At 44.3% G+C, this 25,000-nt stretch overlaps 3 protein-coding genes across 3 annotated transcripts in view; 2 read left to right on the plus strand and 1 right to left on the minus strand.

Moving 5' to 3' along the window:
* Nucleotides 1-2,542, minus strand: part of clic2 (chloride intracellular channel 2) — an 8,613-nt gene extending 6,071 nt beyond the window's left edge. The window contains exon 1 of the mRNA XM_063190459.1: nucleotides 1,989-2,542. Coding sequence (XP_063046529.1) covers nucleotides 1,989-2,042 — 54 coding nt within the window. The 5' untranslated portion in view covers nucleotides 2,043-2,542. The remainder of the gene's footprint in view (nucleotides 1-1,988) is intronic.
* Nucleotides 2,543-13,229: 10,687 nt separating this feature from the next.
* On the plus strand, nucleotides 13,230-22,217 carry si:ch73-335m24.2 (protein eva-1 homolog C). The gene is made up of 8 exons (XM_063189338.1): nucleotides 13,230-13,335; nucleotides 16,927-17,132; nucleotides 18,134-18,257; nucleotides 18,860-19,012; nucleotides 19,436-19,579; nucleotides 19,983-20,060; nucleotides 20,835-20,915; nucleotides 21,443-22,217. Exons 1-8 carry the CDS (start codon nucleotides 13,230-13,232, stop codon nucleotides 21,820-21,822), a joined length of 1,272 nt encoding a protein of 423 aa, XP_063045408.1. The 3' UTR covers nucleotides 21,823-22,217.
* A 2,103-nt stretch (nucleotides 22,218-24,320) lies between these two features.
* Nucleotides 24,321-25,000, plus strand: part of ocrl (OCRL inositol polyphosphate-5-phosphatase) — a 40,537-nt gene continuing 39,857 nt past the window's right edge. Inside the window, exon 1 of the mRNA XM_063190168.1 lies at nucleotides 24,321-24,925. Within this exon, the coding sequence (XP_063046238.1) occupies nucleotides 24,881-24,925 (45 nt within the window). The 5' untranslated portion in view covers nucleotides 24,321-24,880. The remainder of the gene's footprint in view (nucleotides 24,926-25,000) is intronic.

Genomic DNA, 25,000 nt, shown 5'->3' on the forward strand with positions numbered 1-25,000 from the left:
GTTCTCAATGGCTCAAAGAGACAACCCCCCACCCACCCCCACACACACATACACATCTGTGGTGGGGGAATGGTGGCTGGGTTATTTAAAGGAGAGGAGGAGAGGAAAAGCAGGCATTGTCTTCACAGGAGAGATAGTGGATATTAGCTACGCTGTCACTCCTCTGAACACACACACACACACACACACACACACACACACACACACACACACACACACACACACACACACACACACACACACACACACACACACACACACACACACACACACACGCGCACACACACACACCTGCGTCACATGACAAGGAGCTTATGATAACAGCACCCCCACCAACAACACAAACAAAACAAACTGCCTGTGTGTGTGTGTGGCTGCAAAGGGGGAGTGATTTCTGAGGACACAGTGTCTCTGTTTTGTCTGTGCGTACTCCCTAACTAAAGCTGCCTCTCTGGCATCACAAAGGGAAGGCGCAAAGACACCCATACACACACACACATACACACACACACACACACACACACACACACACACACACACACACACACACACACACACACACACACACACACAAGCGTGCACGCACGCACGCACACACACTCTCTCTCTCTCTCTCTCTCTCTCTCTCTCTCTCTCTCTCTCTCTCTCGCTCTCTCTCTCTGGGATCACAAAGGGGTGGCGGAAAGGCGTGGAAATGACAGGACACAGAGCCAGAGCAAAGGAAGCTTTGAGACACAGATCCCTAAGTACTATTTTCATCTGCTCCCTTGTGTGTGTGTTTGTGTGCTTGCTGTGTGTGTGTTTCTCTTTCTCTTTTTATTTACAGCATAGCTGTGTGTGTGTGTGTGTGTGTGTGTGTGTGTGTGTGTGTGTGTGTGTGTGTGTGTGTGTGTGTGTGTGTGTGTGTGTGTGAGAGAGAGAGAGAGAGAGAGAGAGAGAGAGAGAGAGAGAGAGAGAGAGAGAGAGAGAGAGAGAGAGAGAGAGAGAGAGAGAGAGAGTTGGTGTTGGTTTCTCTGTGTGTGTGTGTGTGTGTGTGTGTGTGTGTGTGTGTGTGTGTGTGTGTGTGTGTGTGTGTGTGTGTGTGTGTGTGTGTGTGTGTGTGTGTGTGTGTGTGTGTGTGTGTGTGTGTGTCAGCCAGAAGCTTTGGCACATGGATGTACTGGTGCCGTCACCACCTTGTGTGTGCGTTGTCTGTGTGTGTGTGTGTGTGTGTGTGCGTGTGTGTGTGTGTGTGTGTGTGTGTGTGCGCTTATAGATAAGATGCGCCTGGCAGCATGCTGGGCGTTCATTGATAAAGCTGCCTCGACGTCACCGGGGTCAGTTAAAACATACTCGTCGCCAGCCACGCACTTTCACAGGATGCAGCATGGGCTTGCGTAATTCAACCACTGCTTTGACGCCCATAACATGGAAATAAACCGAAGCTGTGCTGTGTCCATAGTGATCAGTGCCCTCTGTGGCTCAGGAACCAGCTCTGATTAGTGTTGTACCAAATCTGAGCTCTAACAATGTTATTGATTCTACTGTATCTGCTGCATGTCCGCTTTGGATGGCACAGGCCAAAGGTTTTCCCATTTTTTCACCTCTCCTAACTGCTTACAATGGTAAAGGGACCTTAACGTCAAAGATTTTAATGTTCTTTTTTGTACAAGTGCATATGTATAAGTAAATAAATATTTTGTTACCTAATAACGGGTAATGATAAGGTGCTGGGTTAGAGGTTAGGGGTGAAGGGTTAATCACCAGGAAGTATTGTAGGGTCTTGTTTGGATGGATGTGGACCATTCGTTAAGGTTAAACTTAAGGTCGTGCCACGACAATGGTGGTTCGTGATAGTAAATATTCCTTAAAGATGACAGTTACCAAAAAATGTCTTTCCTTTACTCATTCATTTCTGACTTAAAACTTTGATGAGCTGAGTTAAATAATCCATCAATTTCAATTAAAGGAAAATAAAATAAATTAAGAACGGAAAATAAGGGACAGACCTTGATGAAGAGTTCAATGCTGGGGTCTCTGTTGGAGTTTTGTCTCTGTGCCATGTTGTTTGTCCTCAGGAGGTGAGATGAGATGATCAGAGAAGTCAGTAGTCAGTTAAGTCCAGTCCTTGGGGCAAGCCTTCACCAAAAGCACAGGCTGGGAAAGAGAGTCGAAGTACAAACCACCCAATATAATAAAAGCACCAACTCCCTTCTCAAGCTGTATAAATATGGCTCTCCGGGTATTGCGCAAACAACAAGAAGAAAAAAAGAAACTGCCTGAGAGGACTGAGTGGAAAAAAAGTAAACAGGAGTCTTGTCGTAATTTGGCCTGACGGGTGGGTGTCTGCTGGCTCTGTCTCCTTTGGGGCTATCGGTGCCTTAGCAGACTTTTTAAAAAGTCTGAGGAGGCAGAAGGGGAGGGGCCCCCGCGTACGGGGCGTAGGGAGGTGTGGGCTTCATATATAAACACCCTGCCAGAATCTGAAGCAGAGCTCAAAATAGCAACTGTGTTTTAAAAACCCTCTCGCCGTCGTCATAATGTGACGAAAAGCTCACTATACAATGACACATCTCATTGACAAAACCGTGAGGGGAAAAAACAGGAAAAAACACGGGAGGTGTTACATTACCAGCCCCTAACACCCTTGCGATAGTTGTCGTTTTTTTGGCGGATCAAACTCCTCTGTGGCACTGCCACAACACCAGGCTACTCTCGAAACATGCCACGCTCACAAAGCACTCACTATGTGGCCGTCACAATGCGCCTCCTTTCCTGCCTTGATTCAATTTGGGGGTGTGTGTGTGCGTGTGCGTGAGGGTTGGTGGTGGTCGGTGGTGGGGAAGGTGGTGGGCATGTTTGAAAGAACACACCCTTTTCCCCTCACCATTTTTAAGGGACAAGGTAGACCTGTACAGACGTTCTTTTCCATGAAGGACCTCCTTTCACTTCAGTCTGTTAAGTCATGAGTTCCATGATGTTTTTCTTTTTTGGACGGAGTGCATACATGCCTCGTAAAGAAATGCCTCCTCACAATTTCCATCGAACACTAAAAAGCAGAGGCCACAGACCACAGTGCACCACATTAGACTGGAGTCTATACACTCCAACTAAATTAAAACTGTTCTAAATGTCACTCATTTTTCTCTCTGGTGTCTGTTGTGTTTGGGGGTTCCTCCTCCTTTTCTGTGGAAATGTATCCGTCTACTCACTTTGACATTTTTGTTGCGTAGTCAAGGATTAGTCATCCCCTTGGAAACTCCTCCCGGATTCCGGCTTGGAGATCCCTTTTGAGTTATGCGTTACCATGGAGAGAGAATGGAAGTGAGGTGTACATTTGTGTGTTTTCTTGTGTGGTCGCTCTGTGTGTGTGTGTGTGTGTGTGTGTGTGTGTGTGTGTGTGTGTGTGTGTGTGTGTGTGTGTGTGTGTGTGTGTGTGTGTGTGTGTGTGTGTGTGTGTGTGTGTGTGTGTGTGCATGTGCTTAGGTTTCTGTTTCAGTGTGTGTGTGTGTGTGTGTGTGTGCGTACGTTTGTGTGTGTGTGTGCGTACGTTTGTGTGTGTGTGTGTGTGTTTCTGAGTATGTGTGTGTGTGTGTGTGTGTGTGTGTGTGTGTGTGTGTGTGTGTGTGTGTGTGTGTGTGTGTGTGTGTGTGTGTGTGTGTGTGTGTGTGTGTATGTGTATAAGTTTGTCTGAGTATGTATGTGATCACAGGTAATCGGAAATGAGGCCCTTCCTTTCCCATATATAGTCTCTATTAGCCCAATGTCCCATTCACATTCTTATGCTGTCCATTTGTGACTCACTGGTCAGGACATGCCTTATTATCTGATTGATTAAGTCATTCTACTTGGACCTGCCCAGCCCTCTCCTTCAATGACCAAAGGAGTCTCTCACACAGGCAAGAGAGAGAGAGAGAGAGAGAGAGAGAGAGAGAGAGAGAGAGAGAGAGAGAGAGAGAGAGAGAGAGAGAGAGAGAGAGAGAGAGAGAGAGAGAGAGAGAGAGAGAGAGAGAGAGAGCTTGAGATTGCCTGTGACCTTGCTTGGAGCAGGCAGGATAGACTTGCTGTTCACGTGTTTGGTCTTCCTTCCTGGAAAAGACCTTCACCACTGACACTTTAATTATATGTCCAGTTCGTAAGATTCCCTTTCTCCTTCTGTAAACTTGACAGGGCTCAGAAGTGAGCGTACCATAACAATACACAGTAAATATTATCTTGTTAATTCAACCCTTACAGAGGAAAGACAAATCTATGAGTGCTAAATTTGGCTAAATTACTGTAAATTTAATGTGTATCTAATTATTGTAATAAATGTACAAAACATTTAATTGAGAGTGGTTGAAGAAATGTGAGAGCACAACAATACACAGTGACATGTGCAGTGTTAACTCAGTACTTTGAAAGTAAGACTAGCTAAGTGTTGATTTACTGTACTGCCAAATGTACTGTGTACTGGTATGATATATGTACTGGACTTTTAATTTGTGAGAGATCAACAACACGAGTGGTTGAGAGCACATACCACCACCAGACATGTATGACACTAAGCTGTGATTGTGAAATTTGTACGAACATACTAGACTGACCTCAGATAGCCCATTTCACAACAACCACTGTCGACCAACTTTGAGCGGGAGAGGGGGAATGCAGAAACATAATTGCTACACTATTACTCATTGTGATAGCTTCAATGGGTCTCTCAGAGAGGTTTCATTTCTTCTTTCGGATCTCTTTCTTCTTTCTCTTTCTGGCATATTTTTGGCATCATATTCACACATGACTTTGTCAGAGATGGCTTTTGGTATGGTAGGGGATGGGGGGGAGTTTCCCCACCTATTCTGGGAAATCACAGGCTTTTAGGGCTTTTAGTGAGAAATCAGAGAGGCGGTCTGACAAGGAGGAGGAGGAGGACATCCACTGCAGGACTGGTTTTGTTAAATGGCTGGATGTGAAGAGATTGGATAAGGGTGAGATATGACAGGGAGGACAGTGAAATAGCAAGGAGGAGCAGCCCCACGAGGGGGGATAAACAGACATCAACACAGACAACAGATCCCCTGAGTCAAGGGAGGCGGCTGAGACTTTCCACAACTAAGGGGAGGAGTAGAAGGAGGAGTGTACGGACTCAGATACTGCTGGCAGGGCCTCTGACAGCCTTGACTGGGCCCAGGTCAAAATCATCTGAAAGCGCCCCCCTCTTAATACGTGCAATGTCATGAAGACCCCATTCAGGGCCCCCTCTCTCCCTGGGCCCGGGACACCATACCCTTTTGTCCCACCCTGTCAGTGGGCCTGACTGCTGGTCTTCTGTTGAAAAGAGCTACCAGTAGCTTGTTCACAGGCTCATAGGCTAAGCTCGAATCCTAACCCCTAGATTTAGCTTAGGGCCGCTACTGAAGCCTGTTGTAATGGTTTTGTAGCTCAGCTCAACAGGTGGGTCATATTGACAACATTAGTGTTCTGTGGATATGCACTGCTTTGTCGAAATGAATTAGCAATTTGTTAGCATAACCCTAACCCTAGTTGTAATCCTTGAGCAGTTTGGAGCTCAGCTGGATTGGTAGGCCATATCGACAGGGCACTGGTTTGATGGAAGTGTCGGTCTGAGGTAGGCGGTAGTGTAGGCCTATGGAAGAGGGAAAAGGAGGGAGGCGGTGGGGTGGGGGGCAAGAAAACAAAAGCTTGAAATGGAAACCCCAGACAAATCCTGGAAATTAAGCACACGCAACTCTCCGCTGTGCACAGGAAGCACAGGGGTGCAGCGGGCCCCACTCGGAGCAACAGAGGTCTCTGACTCAGGCAAGCAGACAGAAAGACAGGAGACATGGAGACTGGAAAACGGAGGTCTCTGTGACTCAAACAGGGAGAGAGACAGGCAGACAGAGAGTCAGACAGGCAGGCAGGGAGACAGGGGTCTCTGACTCAGGTAGGCAGACAGAAAGACAGGAGACACAGAGACTGAAAGACAGTGGGGTCTCTGACTTAAACAGAGAGTGAGAAACAGGGAGACAGAGAGTCAGACACATAGGCAGGGAGACAAGGAGACTGAAAGACAGGAGTCTATGACTTAGGCAGGCAGACAGAAAGACAGGAGGCCCATAGACATGACACTGAGAGGGACCAAAGCCTCAGGCAGGCAAGGAGACAGACAGGAGGCATGGAGAGATAGGCAGACAGGGAGATAGGGAAGCTGAACGACAGGAGTCTGACTCATAGAGTCAGGGAGACAGACAGGCAAAAGAAATACGGGGAGACAAGCTTGGGTACATTTCTAATCTCTTTTGCCTAAATTATGTATTGCTTTACTGAGCAAGGACTGCTCAATTCCGTTGTACTTGTTACAACGACAAGTAAAATTCTCCATATTCTATCGAAGCATGCTGTACATTGAGACTGAAAGATAGGGGGCTAAGGCTCCCGGCTCAGAGAGAAGCAGGAAGGCAGACAGACATGGAGACAGGGAATGAAGCAGACACACAGATAAGGAGAGGGAGAGGCAGGCTGGGAGACCAGCTGACAGGGAGACATGCAAGGAGTCAGATAGACAGATATTTTGCAAATAGAAGCGCCTGTTTGAGTAGCATGAAAAGCCCTATAAAAATGATGTATTATTATCATTAGAAGGAATCTTGTTCCTCATTAGATACAGCTGAATCACTGGTGTCTAAAAGCATGTACAGGTGTTGTAATTACATCAGTAAGATTGCTTCTTCTAATTCATACACCACTGAGACAGACATTGACAGAATGGCAGGCGGACAGTGAGACATGCAGGCAGACAGAAAAACAGGTAGACAGGGAAACTGAAAAACAGGGAGTCAGACAGGCAAGGAGACAGTCAGTCAGTTAGCCTGTCCTGGAGACAAAAAATAAAAATGCTGCAACATAAACAAGGATATTATCACCTCTCAGCTAACTAGATTCAGTGAAGTTAGCTGTATGAAATGGCAAAAATGTATTTTTACTGTTTAGGATGCCAGGATTCACACCTCGGGTTCACTGAACTTCCAGTTAGTCTTTGGTAAGGTAACCTCCACAACCACAAAATAGCAGACTGCATCTCACTCTTCCTCCTGCCATAGAAATTGCACTTTCACATCAACTGACTTTCAAAATGGCGGTCGCCTGAGTCATGCCTCTGACTCATGTGGTAATGGCCTGAAGTCGGCAGAGCGAAAGTACCATTTCTGTGGTTGACCGATGTGGAAGACACACAGCACCTGAACTTGATGATAATGCCGGTGTGAAACCACAAACCCACTATAGAAAAAAGACAGAAGGAGATGCAAAACAATGTACAGTATTAGAACCTGACTTTCAAGTGCACTTTGGACAGAACAGACAGGTCTGAATGCTGTGGGCTGACTCAACTAAGAACATGGCCAAATGTTGGTGTTGACAAATAAAAGATAAGGGCCCATTGACACAAAACGTGACATAGACAAAATAAGTAGGAGCAAAACATTCTTTTAGGTTACACTTTACTTGATGCCTGTGCCATACCCATGACATGATGACAGTGTCATAATAGTGTCAAAACAGTGTCATGGCACAGTCAAGCGAGTCATAAACATAATGTCAATGTCATAAACGTTTTATGGTAATGAAAAGCTGACATTGCTTGGGCTGTCTTTGCCATACATGTTATAACCAAATGTCGCTAAATGCCAACAGTCATAAAATAATGTTTATGACATTGACATGATGTTCAGACACATGCATATGACTGTGCTATGACACTGTTATGTCATACATATGACAACGGCGTCAAGTAATGTCACCATATATTATTGGTCTGTGCTATTGTGGTCCTGCTCACAGGTCAGACATGTGGATGTGTAGGCTTTAACCTGTTTCGGCTGTTGGTGTTGGCTCAAAAATGTATCCGGTTCCAGATAGCCTATGTTCGTAGCTGATATCATGAAAACCAGACCTTTAGCATGATTCATCTTACATGTAAGGAATAACGGCCGACGAGGTGTCCCGATATCAAGGGAAATAATGGACGAGGCGGAGCGTTCTAACAGCCCGACGGCGCAGCCCTTGATATCGGGACACCTCGAAGGCCATCATTCCGCTTATTACTTGGTGGCCAGCATTTAAGTATTAATTTAATAATATGTTGATCTAAGGCTTCATGAGAGAGTAGATTAACCACTGCGCTTGGTTCATTGCTATGGGCACCACTTCCTAATCTAGTGAGACGCGCCTCTAGACGCGCGTACAACGTTGGGGTGACTTGACAACCAAATGCGATACAACTAACGACTGTGTTTTTGACTTGACAACCAAATGCGATAGAATTAACGACAGGGTCTTGGCTTGACAACCAAATGCGATAGAATTAACGACGGGGTCTTGGCCATAGCATCCTGCGGTTTAGAATTAGTAACGGCAGTTCGCCAGAAAGTTAGGAAAAGAAGCAGCTTAGACGCCCGCACATCATAGGTGTCCTGTTCTCGGGGAATAATGTACACCTGCTCAGCCAATCAGAAGACGTCCCGTCTGCTCACCGGGTGATAAATGCAAAACAACCAACACCAGAAAAGATAACCGTCTTGGTGGAGGCGCCACAGGTCAGACACTTGCAGTGGACAAGTTGCGAAGATCGGTAGAAGATTGGTAATTCTCCCTTTCGCTCAGAGGGTAATAAAGAGGGCGGTGGAGAGCCATTCAGAATTTCACAACCATCTTGGTATTTCAACGCCAAGGGCCTGATAACAGTATACCACGCTAGCCAACATGAAGGGCAGAAAGTCTCTACAGTACAGTAACTCCCACATGGTGAGTGTAGAACCATGAAGAGTGAAGGAGTGGCTTTATGTGGACATGGATTAATCACAAAAGGGCCATGAGGGAGTGAGTGTGTTTGTCCAGTCGCTCTTTTTGGTTGCTATGGGAACACTGGCTAGTAACAATAACAGTTCAGAGAAAGTCTAAGGAAAGATCCAAAGAGGAAGATAGGATTGAACAAAAAAACCCCACAATATTTATAAGAGCTATTGTTTCAAACGACATTGTGTGAACAATACAGAGAGATAACGGGGGCAGAGGCAAATAAAAAATGCTTTCTTGGGGAAAACAGACGCAGTGGAAATCCACACCTTACAGTTGCGTATGACCCTTCTAGCCTCCCTTCTCTCTCTCTCTCTCTCTCTCTCTCTCTCTCTCTCTCTCTCTCTCTCTCTCTCTCTCTCTCTCCTGATTCCAGAGAGGGAGGAAGGAAGTGTTTATCTGCTGGAGATGCGGCCCTGAAGGACCCGAGCAGAGCAGCTGGAGCTCACCCTGTGTGTGTGTGTGTGTGTGTGTGTGTGTGTGTGTGTGTGTGTGTGTGTGTGTGTGTGTGTGTGTGTGTGTGTGTGTGTGTGTGTGTGTGTGTGTGTGTGTGTGTCCTTATGGGGACCGAATAAGGAACGGGGTCCCAAAGTGAGGGCCCCAAAATACTTTTTTTTCCCAAAAAAAAAATCCAGGTGAAAAAAAACATCATATTTCTTCACTGGCAGGTTAGGAATTGGATCGCTTAGCTCTGGGCACATTTACCATACTTAAGTTAGGGTTAGGGTTAATATGAATGGCATTCTCACATGATTAGTTGGCTGTGTGTGTTTGTGTGTGTGTGTGTGTGTGTGTGTGTGTGTGTGTGTGTGTGTGTGTGTGTGTGTGTGTGTGTGTGTGTGTGTGTGTGTGTGTGTGTGTGTGTGTGTGTGTGCCCGTGTGTGTGTGCCCGTGTGTGTGTGTGTGTGTGTGTGTGTGTGCCCGTGTGTTTGTGTGAGCTGACACTGGAAGTCCCCTTGTTATCTATGACAGCCACAGCAGGGAACTGAGCACGCATGCAAGGGGTCACTATTGATACTGGCATCACCATCCAAATGTGTCCCCAGTAAAAAAAAAAACCTTTTCAAAACAAATCACATGATTTCCTTTCCTTTTCCAGTTTAGCTTTGCTGCAGCTTATATCACTGTTAGCATAGGCTATCATCACCCCCCATAAACAGGAGTTGGCTGTGATGACTGTGGGATTTGGGTTCGACCAGCCCTGATCTGGCTTAGGTCCATTTCTCAAGTCACCTCCTGCCTTAAATGACCACGACCATGAACATGACAATGACAACTTGAATGTTCCACCATCCACATTCACATAATTTTCACAAACATTTTCAACTAGAGTTGGATAATCAGGGACGGTTTATCAATTAAAGGATAAACTTACCAACAGCTCATGAATGCTCTCTACTCATGACCCAAAATTTTCTTAAACTTAATCAAAACAAAACCGAAGCCATCATCATCGCCACTCCATCATTACTTAAAAAGATAAACCTTTCTCAGTTCTCTATCCCTGACTATTTTACCTCCACTTCCTCTGAAGTAAGAAATCTGGGCGTCATCATCGACTCTTCGCTCTCCTTTGAATCCCATATTAAGCAACTCACCAAAACTGCATTTTTCCACCTTAAAACCATCTCCAGACTCCGCCCTTCTCTTACCCCTACCTCTGCTGAGACCCTCATCCACGCTTTCGTAACCTCCAGATTAGATTATTGCAATGCCCTACTCACTGGTCTCCCTACTAAATTGATTAACCGTCTACAATACATTCAGAACTCAGCAGCTAGATTACTCACACACACCAGACCCTGGCATCACATTACCCCTATCCTCTATCAATTACACTGGCTTCCTATCCATTCACGTATCCATTTCAAAATTCTCCTCCTTGTATACAAGGCCCAGCACAACCTTGCACCCTCCTACATCACAAGTCTCCTCACCCCATACAATCCCACCCGCACACTACGCTCCACTGACTCACTCCTCCTTACAGTTCCCTCCACACACCTGCGCACCATGGGCGACAGGGCATTTAGTGTTGTTGGCCCCAAACTTTGGAATTCACTCCCACTGTCACTTCGTCAGTGTTCTACACTATCTACTTTTAAATCCAAGCTGAAGACACACCTTTTCTTTTCTGCTTTTCCACTTCATTGACAGGCACTTCCACTTTATTTTAATCATCAGTTTATTTTTAATTTTACATATTATTATTTTTTTCCCCTCATTTTATTTTATTTTCAAATGCATTCTACTTCTTTTTCTTACTTGAAAACATTTATCTTTATTGTACTTTTATTTCTATTTTATTTTTGCATTTTAATTACTCTCCTATTGTTAATTCACTGAAGCTTTGTTTTACTTTCCCTATTGTTATGTATTTGTTTTGATTGTAAAGTGTCCTTGGGTATCTTGAAAGGCGCTCAAAAATAAAATTTATTATTATTATTATTATTATGCCTGGTGAGTTTGATGAATAGAAGTGATTTTTTTTAATATCTTACATATCATGCTTTAATTTCCCTTGGGATAGATGATGTTAGCCTACCTATTTTCTTCTACTACTACTACTACTACTACTATTACATAGGCCAATGTCTATTCTACTCTACTGTACTCTACTCTAGTCTACTCTACTCTACTCTACTCTATTCTATTCTATTCTACTCTACTCTACTCTACTCTCACTTGAGCATGTAATGTTATGCTAACAGCCAAAGCTAATGGCAATTCGCATCAATGGGGCCTTGGACAATATATTGTCATCAAGATGACACTAGCCTTGGTCTCATTGCAGGGCCAGCCCCGGGCTGGCCCGGACAAAAGGGGGCTGACGGTGATCTCATCAAAAGGGGGCTAGGTGCTAAAGATGGCCGCCGGGCCAGGTTGTGGGGCTAAGGGCCGATTTCCCTGGCCCGTCGAATTCGATGGGCCAGCAAGCACCGCCGAGGCTCGGAGGCGGGGTCAACCTCTGTGTAAAAATGTGGCTGCATGGGGGACTTATCGCTAAATTCTGGGCAAATTATGGTTAAGCATTAGTTTGGGGTGTTTGGCTTTCTTATGGCATAATTTCATAGGATGCAACCTTGGCACTTCTGTTTGTGTTTTTAAAGTTATTTAGTCAACATAACTTTTTTGTTGTTATCGGATCATGGGCACCACTACACTTAAACTTGGGATGTCATAGCTAAGTCATGTCGGCTTTTTTCTGCTTTTAGCCGCCAACTCTTGTGCCATTATCGTGATTTGGCATGCTTTCCACTGGACACCAATAAAAAGTGTCTCACAAATACTCACACATGACATTTATGTCGGCTTATTTAGCTTTTGCGCTATTATCGCCGAAGGTCTGGTAGGCTATATCGCACGTTTCAGACTGATCGCCAAACACAGTTTGAAATTTACACAAGGGCTTTAATGTCAAATGGATGGAAATAACATGAATGAATAGACAGGTGGCACGCCGCAACGAGGGGGTGTGTCGCTATGTCCGGGGCTATGATATAATTTTCTATAGCAACTGATGAAGGTGCTATGTCTCAGGGATTTGGTCTCCTTTCACATGGTAACTTATTCAATTACCTGCACATTCATGTCTCGCTATGTCCGGGGCTCATGCTTCTGTGCGCGATTGGGGGGATTAACTGGGCATGTTCGCACGTCTCCTTCTGTTCACTCTCAGTTGTCGAGCTGCTCGTATTTTCATGCGTCTTTGTCTTCTTAACATGCGCTGCGTCCCATACAGCTTCTGAATCGACAACTTTGCCATGTAATAAAACTGTTCTTGAAAGGCAAGCCATTTTCTTTGCAGTTCTTGTCGTCTTTGTCCGTAGGCTACGAGCCAAACGGCGACCTGCTCCAGCAGAGTTTGCTCCATTTTATTCTCCTCCTTTGTCGTTCTGTTGTTGTCCTTCTGTGATTTGGGGCGAAAGTGGGCTGTGCCCGACTGACGTTTCACAAACAAGGCGTGTACCTGAATGTGCCTGGGGTCGGCTATGAGTCCGATCAGGCAAAAAATGGCCCGGGCCGGCAGCTCCGAGCCGGCCACTCTCCTGAGCCCCGGGCGGCCCCGGGCCGCTGAAGCGCGGCTAATGAGACCAAGGCTACTGCTGTCTGTCTGTCTGTCTGTCTGTCTGTCTGTCTGTCTGTCTGTCTGTCTGTCTGTCTGTCTGTCTGTCTGTCTGTCTGTCCAGTGGTGGCCTGCCACCCCTATGGCTGTGACAATGGGAGAGAAGTGGGGCAACCCCACAATGGCCACCATTGATAATGCACTAACACACACACACAAGTGCAAACACATCCCTCTCTCCAACTCTGTCGCAGGGCCTTATGCAGTAAACAACCTCCTTGGAAGAGCTATAGAGACATAGCCAGTGCAGCCCTTCGCCATCAGCACCTTGCTGGCATCCTTGGGCATCATGGGTACCCTGCTTCCCCAGTGCTCTCGCTCCTGGCACCTTCTGCCCTGCTGCTTTCTCCTGGCAACAGCTTTACACACTGCTATGGCAGCACCAGATTTCACCGGTGAGTAACTTAGTTCTGTGTTAGATCGATATATTATGTGGGCAAATTTCAATTGTGAGCAACTAGTTTTAGGTTATAGTTCTATGCTGTGGCCAGATAGGGATGTTAGTTCTATGTCATGGCCATATTTCACAGGTGGGTTAGCTCTCTAGCTTTGCGTTAGTTCTACGTTGGGGCCAGATTTCAAGTTAGTTCTGTGTTAGTCCTACGTTGTAGCTATAGCTACTACTACTCTCTTAGCCTGATGTGGTGTTATGTAGTGTGGAGGACAAAACATGACGTGCTGGAATGTAACGCGTCAGCAAGATGGGCTTTAAAGTCATAATATTGAGTCAGTGATGGCTGTGTGTGTGTGTGTGTGTGTGTGTGTGTGTGTGTGTGTGTGTGTGCGTGCGTGCGTGCGTGTGTGTTTGGCGAGACTGGTGGGTGTGTGAGCTTACAAGAACAGGAGTGTATGTGTATGTGTGTGGGTGGGTGAGTATCGTAAGTGTGTGGGTGTGTGTATGTGGAAGAGGAGGAGGGTGTTTGTGAGGGCTTTTCTGCAAATTATCGCTGGCACATCCTGTCCAAAAGCAGCTGCACACTGTCACGTTGAGAGCTGTGCTGCCAGAGGAGTGGGAGACTGAATGTGTGTGTGTGTGTGTGTGTGTGTGTGTGTGTGTGTGTGTGTGTGTGTGTGTGTGTGTGTGTGTGTGTGTGTGCGCGCGCGCGCGTGCGTGCGTGCGTGCGTGCGTGTACGTTTGTCTGCCCTCTCTGCATTATTCAAACACCATTTAAGAAGAGAGACAGGGAGAGTCACAGTTAATCCAAACCTTTCCATGACAATTGGGGTGGAAGCATTTCAGAGCATTAAGAGGTTTTTTTTCTCAGGACAGATCTACCTGTAATGACCCTGTAATTCAGACAATGAATCAGAGATGGTTTAGATGAATGGTAAAGTTTGCTACAGTAAACTGTTGCAGTGTCGCTGATGACTGAAATTGCATAGCCTACATGTGTAATTTGTTTCCTTACATATTACCAATTGATACCACATACTTAAATATAGTTGGTATTAGGCTAATTAATTTGTCACTAGGAGTAGGAATCACATTGATGTCAGAATGTAAGAAGAGCTTTTGTAGCCATTTTAATTAATATAAATGTCAATGGAGTATTGTATTTGAAGTGGCAATTACTGATGACAAGGGAACCAGAAGGTGGCAAACAATACTGTGCTAAATGGGTACTGGACCGGTGCTCATTTGGGAATACTCCAAGGGTGGAGTTCCTCATGTTTTGTGATACACTAATCTGAAACCCAGAAGTAGCTCTCTGACCCCCTTGATACCCTGCAGTTGACCCAAACAATATACTTCACCCATTAGAGAAAGAGAGGGGGGGATAGGAGGCTTCTCTTCAGGCTAAGAATAGGCTATTGTGCTGCTGCCCCCCCGTGCCTCTGCCTGTTCTGCCAGTGCCTGGTACCGCTAGCTGGCTCCCTGGAGGGGGCTGCTTGGCATACGAGCGAGCCTTGGAATGGGAAACAGGCCACCTCTGAGGGAAGGAGAGAGAGAGAGAGAGAGAGAGAGAGAGAGAGAGAGAGAGAGAGAGAGAGAGAGAGAGAGAGAGAGAGAGAGAGAGAGAGAGAGAGAGAGAGAGAAAGAGAGAGAGCGAGCGAGCGAGCAAGAGAGGTTGACCTGTTTTCAGTAGCCAGGACTTTTAACATGACCACATGTGTTACGTATGTGTTATGCTTGTTTACAAGTCATACATAAAACAGGGACGGGGCAGGTAATTCACTTCACTGTACTTTGTGCAAGAGGTCTGTGAACCCTTTCATGCAGATAGGATCGCTGGGGATCTCATTTATGATTTGTTGAAATAGCTTAGCAACATCAACATTGCTGTGACATTACCAAGAGTCGTACAGTAGGTAACACATTGAGACATGGTCATTACCATTTTGGTGATAATATGGCATTAACATAGGCTCTGCATGAAAGGGTTAAGTATCATTTACTTAAATAACACCTTAAATGGTTTGACCTTTAGTTTCTGTTTACTGAAAAGGCCATTGCTGCTCACTCATACTCTTAAAGGAGATTTATCACCAATTTCAACATGCAGTTATATTGCTCCTGATACTCGTCTGTACCCTGCAATTTGTTTTGGTTCAGCCCTTTCAGAGATCCTGGCAATTATGATGGAGGCATGGATTGTTAAACAATTTCAAAAATATCTTGACTGTAAGAAATATCGATAATGCAATAAGGGCAGTCATGGACTAGTACTTAGGGAGGTGGTCTTAAGATCGGAAGGTTGCAGGTTCGAATCCCACCCTACCTCGCCTCAACTCTATGCATTGGCTAAAGTGCCCTTTAGCAAGGCACCTAACCCCAAAACTGCTCCAGGACTGTAACCAATAACCCGTTTATAAAAGAAATAAAAACAAAAAAGATCAAAACAAAAGTCCTTTGAATAAAAGTGTCAGCTAAATGTAATGTACTGTAATGTACTGTAATGTACTGTAATGCACTGTACTGCCCAAGCCTAGCTATGGGACGGGGGGTGTGGACATTGATGAAGCCACCGCTGCTGCTTACTGAGCTTGGCTACAGATGGTATAACAGAGCAGGAAACAGGAAAGAGCAGCTGTGTGCTTGCCAGCCAGCCTCTTGTTATTTTGCACTGAGGAAGTATGTCCCATGGATTTTTTTTATTTCTTACAGTGGGCAATATAACAGTAGTTTGCATGGGTTTGTGACACGTTGTTGCCCTGGTTTTTGTTTGTTTGTTATTTGCTGAATTGTTTAGCATTTCAGCATTTTCTTACTGTCATTTGTTCACTGCCACTTTCAAGCACTCATCACAGCTCCATGCTTAACTATGGCAATGTCCACCCTGACTCACAATACTTTATTTGGTCAATTTTAAAGCAGAAAGTATTGGTGGGTTTGGCATGAGAGAGAGAGAATATAGCACTTGGCAATTGCAGAACTCCACCCAGGAAGATAAGATATGGATGTAATGTTTGTTTTAAATAAAGGTCTGATGTCAGCACTTTGTGTGAACTGTGTTAAGCATTTCATTACATTGATTCCGGCCATGTATAATTCACTTGACTAAAAACTGGATGTGAAACATAGTTTGCAGTACGTAGGTTGCTGAGCATGAAATAGTGCATGGTCAGCATGTGCCTAATTATACTTCCACAGTCCAGCCAGTTACTAAACTGGACAGATTTACAAACACACTCCCACCCTCTGAGCCCAAAACCAGACTACTTCGCTCCGCTAGTGGAAATGTTTGACGTTGCTGCTACTATAACGGTGCTTCTCTTCCTTAATGTTGTTGGAAATAATGACGCTGTGGCAGCACTCACACAGAGAGAGAGAGAGAGAGAGAGAGAGAGAGAGAGAGAGGGGGGGGGGGGGGGGGGGGGGGGGGGGGGGAGGGGGGGGGGGGGGGGGGGGGGGGGGGGGGGGGGGGGGGAGGGGAGGGGAGGGGGGGGGGGGGGGGGGGAGGGGGGGGGGGGGGGGGGGGGGGGGAACCAACCTTTGAGACCCTGGGTGGATGGTAATTCTAATATACGTCTCTTTTTTTCCTCAGTTTACCTGCATAAGGTTCTCAGGAACCACACAGCGCATGCATGTGATGGGAACACCCTGGAGATCAGATGCCCGTCCAAAACCACCGTCGCCGTCATATCTGCGTTCTACGGACGCCGCGTGCCGAGCGAATACTTGTGTCCAACCACAAACCCCAACGTGACACAGGAGGAGGACACAGAGTGCATGTCCCCTGTGGCAGTTCAGGTACAGTACTCTTCCATATCTGATGTCAACAGCATGGCACTGTGAAAACACAAAATCAGCCAATGTCAAAGTCAAAAGTCAAAGTCGAAGTTCTACTAGTCCTAGAAGTAGAACTAGTAGTCCAGGCACATAGGAACTTTTGTGCAGGCCCTCTGAGTCAATAAATAGAAAAAAGAATAAGGCATTCAAAAAAGTGATTCAAGTTGGTCAGACACCATAGATTTTGTTTATCATACAATGGCCTCAGTTACATGGGGCATTTCATTCCGAATGAACTCCATTTAATTCCAAATAAAACTTAATTCTGCTTTGAAAACATCATGTTAACACTTTTCAATTCAGAATTAAATGAAAGTGTAAACTCGAAAGACCTATTTAATTCTGAATTATAAATTTGAAATCAATCACATCATGTAAACACGGTCAACATCTGACAAAGCCATTGTCAACACTTCTGACTTCTAGAAAAAAATCTCACCACTGCCCTTCCAGCTAATTTTGGAAGTGACACATGCATATTATACACACAAAACCTCTTGTCTGGACATCATCACGGTTGTCACTTGACATCAATTGATCTACCTTATCAATCATGAGTAACAATGACATGAATGTCGAGCACGTCATGATACTAAATCTGAACACAGTTTGTCACATTAAATTCTTATCTATCTTTGTGATTGTCTGTTCATTAACATTGTTACGCAATAACCTCATGCCTATGGTGTGCTTGTTTGTTTGCAAAAGTACAGTGTCAAGTGCTTGTCATTAACAACACACAACATTACACAATAACCTTGTCTAAATGTGTTTGCTTGTATTATGAACTCAATTGAACTTGTATTGTGAATTGTGAAATGAATTATTAACTCATTATGAATTGTGACCTCTAATGACCTTTACTTTTTCCTGCCCACACTTTTTGCTCATTTTGAAGGCCATAATTCTTTTCAGTGCATACAGTGAATGTAAACTATCCTTGTATCGCTGTATCCTTGTAGAAAGTGACGTCAGAGTGTCAGGATCACAGAAGTTGTCAGATACCGGTCATCAGTCAAGTGTTTGGTCAAGATCCCTGCCCTGAGACCAGCAAATACATGATTGTTTCTTACAAGTGCCGCCCAGGTTAGTTTTTAGGCTATGACGACCATGCAGGAAGATGCCTCTTAGTTCATTGTTGTATATAGAAGCATTACATAATACAGTTCTTCGTCTGCACTTGCAGCTGTATGAGACACAAAAACAAACACACACAAACAAGTGTGCGCACACAGGCAAACAGGCACACACACACACACACACACACACACACACACACACACACACACACACACACACACACACACACACACACACACACACACACACACACACACACACACACACACACACACACACACACACACACACACAGAGCATAACTTTTTCCCATAGAAAAAGAAGAAGTGACCCAACATCATGATAGTGTGGTTAGAAATGCAGCATTGAAAACAGCCTGTGTTAACCACCGGCTTTGAGTTCAGTGTTACAGTGAGAAATAGAAAAGTTTGATTGTGTGTGTGTGTGTGTGTGTGTGTGTGTGTGTGTGTGTGTGTGTGTGTGTGTGTGTGTGTGTGTGTGTGTGTGTGTGTGTGTGTGTGTGTGTGTGTGTGTGTGTGTGTGTCTGTCTGTCTGTCTGTCTGTCTGTCTGTCTGTCTGTCTGTCTGTGTGTGTGTGTACCCTCAAAGAGCATCACAGGACCAGGATGGTGTGTGAGAACGAGAGGCTACGGCTGTCTTGTAAGAATGACACAGTCCTGGCCATCTACTCTGCCACCTTTGGACACCAGCTACACTGGCATCACGACTGCCCACAGGAAACTGACGTCAAGGCAGACATGGGTCGGTTAGAGTAAAGTAAACAAATACAACACTGCCATCATGTGGTGGAATTCTATACTGCACTCAATAATGCATTTTGGAGCCAGAGGTCTAATCAATTCTCATTTTGACTTTTGAAGTCCATCGAATATTTTGGCAGGGAAGCCAACAGGGACCCAGGGAGAGGGACAGGACAGAATTGGGTTCCTCTTAACTTGTATGTATTGAATAGGGGGGGGGGGGTGTCTTTCAGGCGTCCTGGGCCTGGCCAAAGTTGTCAGCGGCACCAAATTTTGGCTATAAGTTCTGAATTGTAATAATGTTTCAGGTGCTTACATACGTTTTTAGAGATATTAGAGCCAGTGATCAAATAACATTGTGCATGTTTGATAATCATCAATCACAACATCTAGTGAGAGGACATTGGATGTAATTGTTTTCCAGAGTGTCTCTCACCGTCTGCTCTGAGAAGGGTATCACGCCGGTGTCATGGCCGGACCAACTGCTCGGTGCTGGCAGACGTTCAGAATTTCGGTGACCCATGTTTTCCTGGAACCAGGAAGCATCTGCGTGTGTCCTACACATGTGGTGAGTGAGGATGAGTCATGAGCATGAGCACAGAACTTCTGCTGCGGAGGAAAATTCTAGCCTAGCTTTTCCAAAAAGGTTAACCAAGGTCAATGCTGGTCTTCTAAGATCAATAGTCAGTTGGGGACATACAGTAACTGTATATTACTGTGGTTTTGACTTTTGGACACTTTTCTTGTTTTTGTAATTCAGCTTATGCACATGTAATGGGTCTGGTGGACACACCACATTATAGTGGATTGATGCATTAGTTTACATCAAGGTGTAAACAAAATAAATAAATTTCATGTATACATGGTCCACTACTAATAGAGGTTTATTTTTTCTTTTGACTAAGTTGATATGGCAAGATGATAATGAATAGAAAATATCCTGACTTAACTGACTTTTTGTGCTTATTCAGTTCCCAAATATCTCCTGGAGGATGTTGGGCGTGGGACCAGTGACACAGACCCGTTTCTAATAAGTGACTACACTCATGGTAAATATTCCACCTTTAAACTTTTTTGGGGGGCCTATAGGCAACACCTTTACTTATGCCCTGTTTTAGGGGGAGTAGGACTGTTTGTCATCAATATACATATTCCAAAAAATATGCGACAACATTTTATGAGTAGGCCTACCATTAGCCTACGTAGAAGCCTATAGGCCGTTCTATAAGTGGTGTCATACAAGAACAAGTATGATGAATACTAAATATTGCCTACTCTTTTTCATGTCTTTTCTTGATTAAACAGATCTTATTTCATAGATCTATGATTAGAAAAGGACTTGTTATATAAAGGGAAACAATTTGAACTATTATCTACAGTGCATAGCATGAGTACACCTCTTTTGAAAAGTAACATTTTGAACAACATTTCAATAAACACAAAAGATATCACAATATGCTTTAGACTAAGTTCAATACAATATCATTATACATACTACATAAAAATACCAAGAAAAAAAGTTTTACACCAGAATGGCCAAAGCTATTGGAAAATCATCAAAACATTACTTATCAGTCAAAAAGGCGGTATCTCTGGTCCAAAACTTTACGACAGATGGATCTGCAACTGTCTCACAGAGATTTACAGGTGGGCCACAGACTTAAACTACCTCTGCGGGAGCATCTTTTGATGACAATCGTTGTAGAAAGTTGTTATGCAATTTCACCAGGTATCTAAGGAAGTAGAAATCTAAACTGCTGTGCACTGTATGAGAATTCACGAGTCAGAGCCAATAAGCACACAGATGCACCTCTCCTACACAGGCGGCTGGTACACTGGCCCCGGCGTGACCAAGCCTCAAAACATTTTCACCGAATCTCTGGAAATCTTTTCTCAAATCCAGGGTATGTAGTTGAGTGGCTGTTTGGCTATGATGAAAACACAATGAGAAGCATGAGTGTTTGCATGCAGAGCACACAGCCTAGACAATCCTCATGTGACTTGCTCAACAATTTCAAACAACACAACAATGACTTGTGCTGCTCTGTGTCTAATCTCTGATTTCTAAAAGTGTCAGGCTTGTTGTCAGCTCAGAGCTGTTCCAACTCTGAAGGTGATTATCCACAGGGCCACATTTTGAGTGCAACGCTTTGGGGCAATGATGCTGTAAAATGCTGTTTGAACTTTTATCAAGAGAAATTGGATCAGCAGTAGACAACTTTTAAAATGGTTTTATCAGAAAATTAAGAGACAATGAAAACAGTGGAAACATTGCTCAAAAAGTTGCCCTGTGTATCTTGACTATGTTGACAGCTGTCACAAAATTAACCCTTTCAAAGCATGTAGTGTCACCTAACTCATCCATTTCACACTTTCACTTGAAAGCATGCTCCGTACACCTTCTTAACACTACACTTTATCCACTTCACAGGTGTGCCTGAGACAGTGGCACTCTATTTCGTGTCTGGCATCTGTGCCGGCCTAGTGTTCCTGCTCTGTCTCTTCGGCCTGAAGTCCACGTTTGTGCGAGACGCCAAGGAGCTGTTCACCGAACTAGGCGATGAGATCAAGGCGACACGGCGGCAACGTCCCAACTACGAGGACGACGACGACGTCATGTCGGACAACTCCCTCCGCCGCCTCACCCACCCCTACCGCATGGCAGACATGTTCGGCCCCGACATGATCATGACTGTAGAGATGGTGGAGAGGGATGACGACAGGAGGAAAGAACTCACCAGCGGGGACATGTGGCCTCACAGGGACGCCAGTCCTTACGCCCTACACAACATGAAGGCCAATTCAACATAAAGACTACAGCCAAAGTCCTTCTACGTGGTCTATAGCCCACTGGACTGTTTGCACAGCTTTTGTCAATTAGGGCAACTCTGCCTTAAAAAAGGAAAAATGCAGTACCTACACCAACATTGAAACTGACAAAAATGCCTTCAAAGTCTTGGTATTAGGTTGGATATTGTAGTTAGGCCTACTGCAAATTTGACATGCAAATATCACATACCTCTAAAACGAGACACATTTGGACAAAAGAGGTGCAATGAAGGCCATTTTCAGTCTAAACCCAATTTTGACAAAATATGTAGTTTTGCCTCTGTAGGGCAGAACTGTATCAGAGTGTACTACAGAGTGCACTGTAGGATACTGGGGGCTGAATGGAAATGCCCACACAGTGAAACATTCAGTGTTAATTCAACACTTACAGAGTCGATTTAACACTAGAAGGGCCTATATTTGGCCACAGAGTACATTCAGGGCCGGCTTAAAATGACATCGGCCCCCTAGGCTACAGGATGCTGTGTGCGCCCTCAGAGGGAAAATTTCGCGGCAAATTTACATAGACAGTATCGTAATTACGAGCTAGGAATTAAGGATAACATGTGTACCAACTGTACTGAACACAAGAGGTACATTTTCAATATTGCATCTTGTCACAATTCTACAATTTTTAACATTGGTCAATCAGGGCCCCCTGGCAGGTGGGGGCCCCTAGGCTGCAGCCATATCTAGCCTGTGCATTAATCCGGCCCTGCGTACACTCTAAGTGTTGAATTAACGCAGGATTTTTTTACTGTGCAGTAACACCCACAGGTCCAACACACTAAAACTCTAATTTTCTCCTTAGAATTTTAACTGTTGTAATATTAACTGTTTCCATGTATATCGAGACTTGTTGCACTAGTGAATTTCGTGTTTATTTTTTTATTTTTTTTGTCTTTTTATTTATTGGGTGCTATTCAAAATAATAAAATATCTGTTGTTTTCACAAATGTGTGGTTACTTAAAAACATTGTGTGCACCTGTATGAATAAAAATAAGTAATGCCTATTTATTATATGTCGGACTCATACAGCCATTAACCAGGTGATGATATTTGATTTATTATGAGTAATCTCCCCCATAGAATCAAGGGCCATATGCCCTATGTGCAAAAACTGAGCAAAAGAGGGGAGTAGGGGAGACCGGGGCTGGTTCGATCAATTTTCATTCTCATTTATTTTTCTCTGCCTTTACAAAGCTTTACAGCTGTCAAATGGTGATGGACTGAAAGAGTCATGTCTCCTCTATAAGATACATGCATATAATGTCAACAAACGATCCCTTGTTTCGAGTAATAAGCAATGTAATTGTCACTGAGAAATTTATCGAACCTGCCCCGTGCCGGGGCAGGTTCGATCAGTAGTCGGGGCTGGTTTGATCACAGGCATAACTAAATTATAATGTGAAATAGCAAGCAGATAGCTTGATAAATTAATAAAGGCATGTCTTTTTACCATGGGTTCTTATAAAGATCAGCTTGAATGCAAAGATAGAAATGTTTAATTGGCCAATGATTAAATAATCATAAAAATATCACTAAACTTGTTAAAACCCTAAGCTGTTGAACATATTACTGTCAAAAAAGGTCAAACAACATGTCACATTCAACATTTAACCTTATTTGGCTATTTTCAGTTCAATTCCATATTCCTTTCATGTTTCTGAAAAATTACATAGACCCCCATTGTAGTGCCATATAATGGAAGTCAATGGAATCCATTGATCGAACCTGCCCCGACATTAGTGATCGAACCTGCCCCGGACATTTGAGTCACAGATTTTTTCACAAAAGCTGTTACCCTGCTTGAATCAATCATCTGATGATCTCAAACTTTGTTTTGATTTATAGCTGAGTCCCTTAACAGTCAATCAAAATGTGTTTCATCTTTTTATCTTTAACTGTCACTTTTCTGGGATGTGTTGAGTGGAATGTGTAAAATCCACGGAATGACACCCCAAAACTGAAAAGTTGCTCTCACCTCAAGGGTTAATGACTTTGAGAACTCCAATGTAGGTTGACTTATTCTAGTCCAAATGGACATCATTTTGGTGTTGAAATGATCTCTCAGCACCTCTTAGTATAGTGGCAATCAACAATGATCATACTTGCCCCTGATCGGACCAGCCCCGGTCTCCCCTAGCCAAAGAGGTACAAAAGATAGGCCTAATTTTCGTCTTTTTTTATTCATTGTGTTGTATGTCGCTTTCAAACGTAGGTTGTTCTTGTGCGCTTTAAAATATTTCGGGCTATTAATATCTCTTAGGACAGTGAAACAAGTTCAAAATTACTGTTTTTAATCTTACTGGTAGTAATATTCAACACTGACTGATTGTATTAATAAAATACCTAGATTATGGGGCCCAGTTCAGGTATGCATTCTCAGATGCAGGTGTTTCGAGGGCAATATGCGCAAAAAGTGCGCAGAAGTGGGCAGCATCAAGACACATTTTGGACAACCATGCAAGTTGGGACCAGACCGGGTGGAATGATGCACTCTCTCCGCCAAGCTATCTTAGTTGGGTGCAGCTAGCCAGCCAACTGGCGACGTGAATGTAGACACCAATTATGCAGTTCTAAATGTGATGGGAAGTTACGAGCTGGCCATAAAATACATCCAGTTATTAATGGAAGGTTTACGCCCGTTGCGGTAGCGCAGTGACAGTTGTCATCCTGTTTCACCAGGGCTGATTCACTTATGACAACGATAGCTAGCTGGTTATGGAGCTAGCCAGCCAGGAAACTTGCTAGTAACAGCGCCTTCTGCAATATCGCCCTGCGTGCTACCCGAACAAAGACAATACTCTCCCACCTAAAGGCCACCTTACTTGTCCACTTTGTCCGATTATTTTCTAAGGTGACGTTGACTCAAAACACTAGCTGGTCTTCTAGCAACACTATCTATCCTAAGTTAGCTTGGAAGAAGCTTTCCCCGGAAGGCCGCCGGTGGAGGGTGGGGACTTCAAGGGAACGCATACGAGGGGGAAAAAAAACATCTGGAGAAACAGTGGCCGGAGGAAAAGACATTGCAATTTCATGATGGAGTCTTCTTTGGGATTATCGGAGGAGAAATGTGTGGTCGTATCCTTCAGAAAGTTTTGACATGATATGTACTGCTAGCCGTATGTAGTGCTACCGTTCCCAACGCTTGCAATT

Source organism: Engraulis encrasicolus, chromosome 23 (genome assembly GCF_034702125.1).
Source record: "Engraulis encrasicolus isolate BLACKSEA-1 chromosome 23, IST_EnEncr_1.0, whole genome shotgun sequence".
In the NCBI taxonomy this organism is placed as follows: domain Eukaryota; kingdom Metazoa; phylum Chordata; class Actinopteri; order Clupeiformes; family Engraulidae; genus Engraulis; species Engraulis encrasicolus.

Bases quoted from the DNA above. Each gene is read 5' to 3' on its own strand.
- si:ch73-335m24.2 (XM_063189338.1), top strand. From the start codon at position 13,230: ATGGGTACCCTGCTTCCCCAGTGCTCTCGCTCCTGGCACCTTCTGCCC. The intron at 13,336-16,926 runs GTGAGTAACTTA...TTTTTTCCTCAG, and splicing joins GGCAGCACCAGATTTCACCG to TTTACCTGCATAAGGTTCTC. The intron at 17,133-18,133 runs GTACAGTACTCT...GTATCCTTGTAG, and splicing joins TGTCCCCTGTGGCAGTTCAG to AAAGTGACGTCAGAGTGTCA.